The following is a 10898-nucleotide window of genomic DNA, read 5'->3' on the forward strand; positions in this document are numbered from 1 at the left end:
GATGAGTCAACAAAAGCAGAAAAAAAATATGGCCTTAAATTCATTTCGTAAAAAAACAAAAAAAAAAGCTCTGTAAAGATTTGAGATTTGATTGAGAATCTTTTCTATTATGCTTTTAAGTGTTTACATTAGTTGTCACTGAACATGGTAATGGAATGCTTGTGTTGTTCAAAACTGCCTGCCCGGTTTCCTATGACCTTTTTGTAACATCATTCTCATTGTCACGTGTTGTCTAGCATAGCACTGTGCGTCCTGTTCATTGCTTATGTTCCACTTGTGTTGATCCCAACTTTGGGTGAGTGACTGGGTCTCACAAAGCACAGCCAGTTCAGCCAGATATCACAGGGCCCAAATCTTTTCCCTTTACGTCGTGTCACATTTTGGAATTATTTTTTTGTTTCCCGGTGGATCTGATGGAGTAAAGAAGGAAATTTTATTCTATATCTGGTTGATTTGTGTCCTCTGCTTTGTGAGAAATGCCTTCTGGACACTAGTCCCAGCAGGCATGCACCCAGACTATCTGTATTCTACTTTGGCACATTTTTGCTTCTAAATGCTTAAACTGGTGTAGCTGTTAATCCAGAGGAATATGTACATTTCTCACAAAGAGATGTCGTCTCTAGTTGACTCCTGTGTTTGCACAAGGTGTATTTCATAAACGTAAAGAAACCTTTTTGCCCTCCTCTAAGAATGTTTTTGTGTTAGCAAATGCACCGACATTATTTGCCATGAATCTGATCTGCTATTATCTTGATAAGTATTTAATATAACATTTAATAAAGTGACCAAAAGGATGAGCAACTCCTGTGTTTGAGTCATTTGTGTTCCATGCATTCCTCTGCACTGACTGAATTACTTAAGGGGAATGTTTTTATACACCTGTATGAAAACATGTCTGAAGGCTGATACAAATATTGGTAGTTAAGGGTCTAAAAATATCTGATAACACAATTTTCCTGTATTTTGGGGGGTGGGGGGGGCATTTTATCAGACTGTTGACGGATGAAGATGAGAAGAAAGGCGTGGAGAGAGCTGTGGAATGATATCCAGCAAAGGTACCGAGCCAGACTTGTATCGGGGATGTTGATTTGTTTACAGCCAGTGTTTTAAACCTTCAGGACATGGACCCACAAAATACATGTTTTTCATATTGGTCCCATTGATTTGTTTATTGAAGAATTTGGACCCAGTTGTGTTTTGAGCAGGAAACTTGGACACTAAAATGGAAATTTCAGTGCTCTGAGTAGGACTAACCTCACAGGATGGACAGCTTTATTTTACCTTCCAACATAACCAGGTGAGCCGTTTCCCCTGCTTCCAGTCTTTATGCTAAGCTAAGCTAACTGTCTCCTTGCTAAAGCTTCATATTTATACTAATATGAGAATGGCATTGATCTTCTTATTCCCTGCAAGAAAGCAAAGCATATTTCCCCAAAGTTTAGAGCGCTCTAACAGTTGGAAGGCAGATAGCTGATGCGTCCTGAGGCAGCGTCCCTGTATTTCACACCCTCCCACAGCACTAAGTGCCTTTTGTCCCACTCTCTCCTCCCTTCAATCTTTCATCTATTTTTCCCTCTCCTGGTATTGTTTTCATTTCTGTCTGCCAGGGTTTTCCCCTGCATGTCTTTGACTTTTCCATTCCCTCCCCCCCAGGGAAGCTTGCTCTCACAGCTTACAGATATCTGCCAGTGGAGAAACATTACAACTATTGCAGATGTTGAAATGTTGATCCCATCCCCTCTCAGCCCCAGATTACCACCACTCCAGGTTTGCGGCAGGCACATCCCTGCTGGTTCTCTGTGCAGACGGCAGCTGTTTCTGTCCATTGAAAAGTCTGTGGACTACACTGTAGTGGAGTCTGTGAGGCCCCTGCAGTGAACAACCAATCACTGCTCTAAATCCATGCTGATGTGTAAAGCTAATTAGGAGCCGGGATCCAGTTGCGTAAGGAATCTGATTTTGTACGGTGGCTGTAGGCTGACTAAGACCTTATGGAGACAGAGAGCCTGTGCACATTACTTGGCAAAGGGTTTATGAGGGCGAATTGGCATGGCATTGTATTGTGTTCTCCTCTGGGGGGGGGGGGGGAATGTGCTGTATCTTTTTACCTTCATCTTTTAGACAGCAGGACACGATGCCATGCAGTTATTGCATGTCAAGACATTACATTTGAGGCATTTTAATCACAATGAGCGTGCAGCATAATATTGGTCTTACATCAACTAATCAGCAAAGGCTGAAGCATTTTTGAAAAGCTACTTTTTAAATCTTGCTAAACTGTATCTGTTCATCGTCAGGTGAAAACCACAAATGTCAACCTCATAGTGGCGCTTGAGGACAAGTCAGGATCACCAAATATCATTTAGATTTGTCTTCTGGGGACCACGGATGTCTGTACAAGATTGTATGGCAATCCATCCAACTGTTGAAATATTTCAGTCTGGACCAAAGCCCGACTGGCCAACATCGACGTCCTGCTAGCCATCCTGCTAGCCTTCCTGCTAGCCATCCTGCTAGCCTTCCTGCTAGCATGGCTGAAAATCAAAGTAAAGAAATGCAACATTCACATAGATTCTATATCTGGTTTTAATTGGTACATCAGATTTTTTTTAATCCAAGCAAACAGTCTCTCACAATGAGTTCTCAATAGCGGGACAATTTTATTGTCATGTTCATTGCAGTTGTTTTTGGTGTAATTTCAGTAGAATCTACAGTCCAGATAACTTCAAGTTCATTACAAAATAAAGTCTTTGCAATAAATAAATATATAGATTTATATTTATACTTTATATGTAGAAAATAAATATATTGTACATCTCATAAATAGGATCGCCCATATGTACACCTCAGCTGCTTGCATTTCTAGTAATGTTCCTGATAACATTACAAGTCGCCACCCTTTTTAAAAAGCCCATCACATTTCTTTACAACCACAGTCATAGAAGTGCTTTCGTCCCGAGTTTAGTCGCTTGTTTTGCATACAATTCCTCCAAGACGTCGCTTGATATTTTATTTAAATGTGATGAATGAGATTGTTAGACTCCGATGATTACAAGGGAGACCAAGTGAGTCCACAGCTGGGACTGGGGATGTGCTCTTTCATCTCTCACACATTCTTAGAGATTTTATTCCCCTCTTTCCTCTTTGATTTTGAAGTCGACTTAATAAAACTCCAGTTCGCCTTGTAACAGTTTGTTCTCTGACTCACAGACATTCTTCTTCTTTAGTACCTGACCAATCCCGACCTGTCACTTAACATGCATGTACAACATAGTTTCTTCTTCTCCCATCTATCGCCGTGTATGCGGAATGTGCACTTTCTTACAATTTACTGTGTGCGGTGCACGGCAAATGCACTATGTGATAATCTGCAGTCCCCCCCCCCCCCTTCCCGCCAGCTTAGTGCTACTCAAACCCATTTGTCGTCGCGTGTCGCTTCAGTATCTACACATTTACCTCTAAAAAAGTGGTTATTCAGAAAACACGGCTCCTGATTTTGATCACCCCACAGCGGGGTCCATGTCCATGCAGTGGTTTTACAAGATAACTTCCCCCCCCCCCAACATCCAGGAACATGCACAATGTTTATGTCAGTGCTTGGCAGTGGGCCGAGGTGCAAACAGAGTGACCTCAGGGGGAGCTGAGGGTAAATAGTTCTGTACCACGTCCAAAATATCCACAACAACCCTATCTCCCTCTTCTCTTTTTTTATACATTTCTGTTCCTCTGAATGTAACCGGTTCTCCAACCGTAAGCACTGGTCACCTGTCCTGGAACAGGTCCCTGTATGCCTGAGGGATCTTTTCAATCTCCACCGGCCTGGGTAAGAAGTGGGTGAGTTTCTGGTGTTTTTTAGTCCTGTTGCCCTCCCTGGGCGAGCCGTCTTTGTTCAGGGCCACGTAGTATAAGCGTCCCGTGTCTGTGTGCTTGTACAGAGTTGAAGCATAGGTGTTGTACCAGTTCTCCTCAAACTGCTCCCTGAACACGCATTCTGCTGTCAGCTTCTTCTGCAGGAGAGAAAACAACACATCAGTCAATCGCTGAGGTCCTGCTTGCGCGCCACTGAGTGAGAAAAGAAGAACATTTGCAACGCAGACATGATTTTACAGACGTAAAAAAAAAGAAATGCAGCTGAGAATGAAAAGGATGATGCCTGCTTTGCATGCAGATTCCTCTCTTCCTCATGATCTCTTATGTATTTCATTAAGTATCGCGGACTGCGCCTGCAAGCTGAAATGAACCCGTAGAAACTCATTAAGGCAGGTTGCTCATTATGACAAAAGAGGGGAAGTCATTACGAGCAGCTGTCCACTTTACGCCCCACACGCATTCCTCAGACCTGTTAACCTCTCGTTGTGCATGGAGAATTATTCTCCTCCCCGTGATGCAACAAAAACAGCGAGCGGGCGTACAATCTTCCCTCGCTCTCTCCCACTGTTACACGCACACACACACAGCAGCTCTCAAAGCCTCTGTCTACACTGACAGAGCAGCATGAACTATGGCTGCGGGTTCAGCAGGTGAGAGTGTGCTGGCTGAGTGAGTGTGTGAGAACAATAAGAGACTGCAGTGCTGGAGCTGCTCTCATGCCAAGACCAGTCAGTCATGCAGCAAGAGGGGTTGGACCCTCAGTCGAGTCAGGGGTCACCCAGGACCAAAAGGTCAAATGTGACCCCCTTTCGAAGAGTGTTGCTATCTCCCACTCTCCCTCCTCAGCACTCCTTTCTCCCACCTTGGACTAGTTTGTTTTTTTTGGTTAGTAGGCTGTGGCTTCTCTACAAAGCAAGATAATTCTCATGATCGGTCTCTGACGTTAGCGCACGTTACAGTTCTAGCGAGTGTTTTTTGCAAGAGTCTCGGGTTTTATTCCGGCAGCAATTTTGTTGATAAGCTGTCAGGCTCTGCTTGGCTGTGGCTATGTGGTGAAGCTGTTGTCTGTAAACACAGCCCTGAGGGCACATGACTGGGCCAGCTCCATCCTAATAGACACACACACACACACACACACACACACACACACACACACACACACACCTCATCGGATCAAAAGCTCGTCGATGTCTGGCGGTTGTGGGGCGGAAGCACCCTTCTACCTATTCCCCTCCCCCTTCCACCTCTTGGCCTCTCAGCTCCCCCTGTCAGTCAGGTGACTCAGTCAGGTGTGCAATTACCCCCCCCACAAATCACTTACTCACCCCATCACCCCCCATCCCCCCCTCTGCCTCCCCCAGGGTCAAAGCTCCGGAGGATGCCAGACTCTGATAGCACGCGGTAACAATATCTGCACTTTCAACATAATGGCCGTGCTTAAAAGTAGCCTCTGTTCGAAATGCTCAGAGCCAGGGGGAGTCTGGGCCCTGAGAGGCCCTCAGGTATTGCCCTGGGATACCTGATACAGGTAACCCTCGCATACTTCCCCTCCATTGTCTTTATCTCTTCCTTTTCCTCTCTCCCATGTCTCCAGATACCATCCACAAATGACAGAAAGTCAGCCAGGATGACATGAACCTAAATGTTCCAGATACATTTTCTGTGGAAAAGCACAGGATATTCTTCTGTGCTTAACGCTGCAGTCCAAACTTGAGTCCAGCTGCGCACAGAGAGGTGATCTCCACTAGATTCACCCACAGCTCACATCCAGAGTGACTCCAAACATTCCTGTCTCCACTTTAGGGAAATATGTAAATATTTCTGCATATCTCAAAACTAAATGAAGAGGTTGGTTTGCTCTCTAAAGCTGCTAAAGAGAGGGGGAAGTATGTGACAGAGAGTGTGAGACCCTGTAAAAGAAACATACTTGTTTTGTCTGACTGTGGTTTTCCCATCTGCCACGTACGGGAACCTTGATAACAAACTGACTCTCAGACTGCTCCTGGAAAACTTATTTTTGATAGCTCAGTACTGAAAAAAAAAGGAAAAAAAATTTCATTTTCTGAGAGTGGCTGTAAAACAAGTCGCATGTGTCGAGTGCCAGACTTGTTGTGAATGAGACCCCGGGCTGCATGATGAGGGCGGGGTTGTAAATGAGAGGAGGAGGTTTTTTGACTCACCGACCCAAAGAGCTCTCCTTTCTCATTCATGCCGAGGTAAAGTCCAACGTCCACCCCTCTGATGCTGACCAGACTCACAGCCAGACTGATGAACTCCAGGATGCCTGAGGTCAAACACACACACAATATGTATATATAAAAAAAATAGTTAGGAAAGCCCACAAACAGACACCCCTCCCCAGCAACAAGTGTGGCAGCAGACCAGTCGGCATACTCATCCGCTGACTGGTTTTGGGAGCTTTCTTTTTGCTTTGCTGCTCATTGGCGCGTTATATCCTGCCATGTGGCTTTTTAGTCTCCATTATTCCTATATGTTAAAGAAAACTGCTTGCGGGGACATACATCAATCACAGAAAGGTTGTGGGTGTCTATAAATGTCTGCAACCTGTCTTTTGGAACTTCCCAGTGGCTACTACTAGAGACTGAGAAGCCACTTTTATGGAGCTGAGATGTGGGTAAGTTGTTTAGTGGGATGCTGACTCACTGGAAGTTACAGTAAAGCGAACATGTTCTGCAAAGGCAGGGAAACAACCAGCAAAATTAAAAGCTATTGGATGTTGTGATGCAGAGGTTAGTCAGAGGATCCAGCTGGCTGTGCCGGCTGGCAGAGGCCAGCGTGCAGCCACCTGGTCCCCATCTCCCCGACCTCATGTGATGCCAGAGGATGACAGAGAAGATCCCTCTAATTTTATTTTTTTGTGGGGTGAAGAGTGTGTTTCATATCCCTCTAATCAAATCCATGTCTTTCTTGCAGCTCTGACAAAGACATTGCATTAGAAAAAACTAAGTGAAGCCAGAAACAAACACGCGGACCACCCATCCCTGTAAACCGGCTTGTTTTGGCTGAAGTCTGAACGTTAAACCTTCCCTGAATTCCGCAGTGGTCATGCTTTAATTTGGGGTTATTCGGCTCTTTCCGCAGCGAGCGAGCCGGCCCGCACCTGTGAGATGACAGCATGGATATGAGGCGCGAGACATGTGCGTATCTGCACCCCCAAGCCTCGATTTGTTTATCGTTCTACCGCGAGCCGCACCTCGCTCCATTTACATTAATATTACCAAATCTTCAGAGCTGAGCGCGCGCGCTAGTTGTTGCTGTTGCGCCTCAGGAGAGACACCTGCCCCCCACGCGCAGGAAAAGGTGTGTGGCTCTGCTCTCCTGCGCGCCAGGTGACAGTGACTCTTAATTAAACTCACTTCACCCACTACCTGAAGTGTTAGTAGATATAAATCAAAACTGTAATTACATTTTGGAAATTGATAATTGTTTTCTCGACATTACTGGATGCCATAGACGTCTCTAACAATCATTGTGTTTAATAAGTCCTTGATGGTTAATTAATGAAAAAAAGCTAGACCTGTCAGTGGAGACGTACTATACGTATATGTGACATAGTCGTCCATATTTAAAAATGTCTCATACTTACAAAAAAAAGTGAAATGCTCAAGAAATAGCCTCACCAAATCTGCTGTGGTCCTGTCTTGTCCCGTGCACGGTCCCATTGGGGTATATCTCCAGCTGAAAGCCGGTCCTGCAGTAGAGCTGCCGTCGCCTCAGGATCCCTTTGAGGTGCCCGAAATCCGTCGGCGACCCCTGCTGCAGCCTCCCTTCAATCTGGCCCAGCCGTTCATTCAAACCCACTGGAGGCTCCGGTAAAGGCATATTCCCGAGTGCCGGAAAGCTTTGTAAATCCAAGTCAACTGTCCCCAGAAAACTCCCGAGCTCTGCCATCGTGTGCACAGCTGTCAAATTAAGCGACAGCATTTTAAATGTTCGGTGGTTCAAGCGGGGAGAAAAGTTTACACCAAGTCCAAAGCGTACCCAGCGCGCCGTGCTCCTCCGAAATAGGCAGCGTCCTCTCAGTTTATTGGACGTCCTTTGCTATAATCATCAGTTTGATATCTCTGTTTATCAGATGGAAAGACTCTATTATATACATGCTCCCCACGCATTCTCACATTGGATATTCAAACACACAAGCCACGCCTGGCTGGCATCCCTTCTTACGCGCATCAGTTTCTTCACTGAATGTGTACTTTCAGTCCAACTTTTACCACCGATGATGCCGCTGTCTGTACTTTCTTGTCACCGCTCACGTAGAAAGCCGTATCTATCTTCCCGACTGAGCGAATCCGAGTCCAGCAGTGTCTTCTCACAGCTTCTGCGCTTCTGTTTGCGGTCCGAGGCTGTCTGATAAAACCACATCGCCCATCACCTCTCAGCAGGAAACTCTGGCAACAGTTTGTGGTGCATTAAAATGCGACGCAGATGCAGAAGAAGCACATATCATCATCGCTCAAACACAAATGGCAGCTGACACGAAGTTTACATTTATCATAAGGTGTAAGAACCACTCCACCACAAAGGCAATCCGTAATTTGCTCTGACTGATTTTTGCTCACACACACCATGTCCTCTGCTGGAAACAAAACAAAAAGTAGAAAGAAAACCACAAAGCATCAGGCTAACGTTTTAGCCCATACGATTATCAGAATAACCTGTGCATTTTCTCAGAGCAATCCAACCCCTTGCACAAGTATCAGTGCCAACAACTGGACGTTTTTCATGAGAGCATTTTCTCCACCTCCTTGCTGGAAGCAGGTGCTCCCTCGCCCCTCTGCACAAGGTTTGCAATGTGCTCCAGCAAACCAGCAGCTTAACCACTTGTACTACTGGCAAGAAAGGGGGGGAAAAAAAGAGGAAAATCCAAATGTTGATGACGTGAAGTATCAAATCTGACTGCTGCAGAGACTGTATGAACCTTTGGTGTCATCAGAGGTTCTTTTAGATGTTTTCTTTTAAAACACATTTGTCTTCTATTATGTTGATGTACCCCACTGACTTTTGTGCAAAGCAACAAATAAGATGCTGCTCAAGTTATGTTACTGGGTAATTAGCTAGATCAAACAGGAGAGAAAGCGCAACACACTGGGAAAAAAATAAAGATATTCATGTGTATATTTAATACTTTACTATTATAATTGACAACAAATGTCCCCCTGAATTAGCACTAGTGGTGGAGGATGTATTCAGACCATTTATTTGAGTAAAAGTAGCAGTACTGCATTGTAAGAGTACTAGTCCTGCATTCAACATTTTACCAAAGTAGTAGAAAAAAGTAGGCCTATACTCATTATGCAAAAAAGCTGATTAATGCGAAGCTAATGCACCAAACAACTCTTTGCTATGTTCTGCTCTCATATGGTGGTTACAGCTGGTAAGCCCACCCTCGGGTCCCTGCTCAGGTAAGCACTGTTAGCTGACAGCCCTGTTGTGGTTTGTAGCGCTGTTAGCACCGTTAGCTGTGAGCCGCTGGCTCAGCCATGTTGAGAGCCGTTGACAGCTTACAGTCTATGGTGGAGAGGAAAGAGCTATGCTCTCAGTTTGTTTGGATGTAAAAACATAATCTGAAAAGTAATTCGTAACATCGTCAAATATATACTGAGCCAACACAAAGAGATACAAGGTATTCCTCTTGTGTTTGCAAACATTGGAACAAATGTCGATGTTTTTTAACCACGAGGGACTTTTGAACTGCAATGATTAAACCTGTGTCTTGGTGTCCTCGTATTGTATTGTATTTATTTGTTGTTGTTGTATTTATTTTTTAATTACAATTTTTTATCTGGACTTGTGTCTGAAAATAAAGTTGAATATAATATATAAAGTGGCATAACATTTGAATATTCAAGTAAAGTACAAGTAGGCTATCTCTGAGCTGTAGGCTAATGTACTGCTTGAGTGTACTGAGCTAATTGCGTCACATCTAATGTCAGCTGAAGCCAAAGTAGCCTAGCTCAGGTGATTTCAGGTGCACAGTGAGCTGTGCCCCCATGCACATGAGAGGGAACACAGAGAAACCACAACAGGAATACTACATAATAGGTGTAATTTATGATTGAATGGGGATTTTGCATCTCTTCTGTGCACAGTGGGGCAACAGGTCCCAACTTGTGGCTTTGAGGGGGAGAAAAAAAGAAATACGCAGCTGTTTAGTGAAGACTTTATTTCTGTGTGAAGAGCGAAATGAAAACAAACTCCGGGAGCGTTTTAATTAGTTCACTGTTCTTGAGATATCAGTGACAGCAGGACGGGTGGGAGGGGAGGGCATGATTACATCAATAACACCGTTTAACTATTAGGCATGTTATTTTAGACCTCCTTCAAGCTGTTTCAGAAACCCCCGTCTTGAGGGGGAGTTCTCCCCTCAGAGCGGCTCATCACAAGCAGCAGCAGCAGCAGCAGAGCAATGGGAGTTATGACAGTGTCTCTCTTCCATGAATGGTGACAAATAGTATGTTAAAAGTACCCAAAGTATGTATGATTGTTTTGATGTCACTGGGAGGCTTTGATGACTTCCCCCAACTTCTTGTTTTTGGCTAATTCATCAACTTCTTGTGGTGGCGGTGCATTCTATGCATCTATTTAGAAGCAGATGTGACTTTCTTTGAGAGCTCCTCTGAGCGGGTTACAGTATATGATTGACCCTCCAGAGCACGCGAGCCTTTTTCACAGCTACTAATTATGCTACTATAAATCTTACGGGTGTGTTACGGCTGCATTGAAGTCAGAGGAGGGACAGTGGCTTTCAGCTGGTGCGGGATATGAAAGGTGGTGGGGGTGATGAATGCCCGTGGGCCTCAGCTTGATGAATTGGGGAAGGGGTTGACGAGGAGTCAGGGATGGTCAGGCTTTGTGCGATCGGACACCAGGGCCCTCGCTGCAGAAGAGGATGAAAGGAGGATTCGTCTCAGCGAAGGGTGGAAGGAGAGGGATTCGAGAAAAGAGAGAAGCGGAGAAAGAGAGAAAGGGATTGAGCAAGTGAACCAGAGTCATAGAAAACGAAA

At 44.8% G+C, this 10898-nt stretch overlaps 1 protein-coding gene across 1 annotated transcript; it reads right to left on the reverse strand.

Annotated features, from left to right (window-relative positions):
* Positions 1-3652: 3652 nt before the first annotated feature.
* On the reverse strand, positions 3653-7815 carry fgf16 (fibroblast growth factor 16). Its single transcript, XM_031858130.1, has 3 exons — positions 7512-7815; positions 6051-6154; positions 3653-4007 (listed from the first exon to the last, which is right to left on the reverse strand). Exons 1-3 carry the CDS (start codon positions 7813-7815, stop codon positions 3762-3764), a joined length of 654 nt encoding a protein of 217 aa, XP_031713990.1. The 3' UTR covers positions 3653-3761.
* Positions 7816-10898: the final 3083 nt, after the last annotated feature.

The sequence above is a fragment of the Anarrhichthys ocellatus genome, unplaced genomic scaffold, assembly GCF_004355925.1.
Source record: "Anarrhichthys ocellatus isolate YVR2014 unplaced genomic scaffold, GSC_Weel_1.0 scaffold19, whole genome shotgun sequence".
NCBI classification, from domain to species: domain Eukaryota; kingdom Metazoa; phylum Chordata; class Actinopteri; order Perciformes; family Anarhichadidae; genus Anarrhichthys; species Anarrhichthys ocellatus.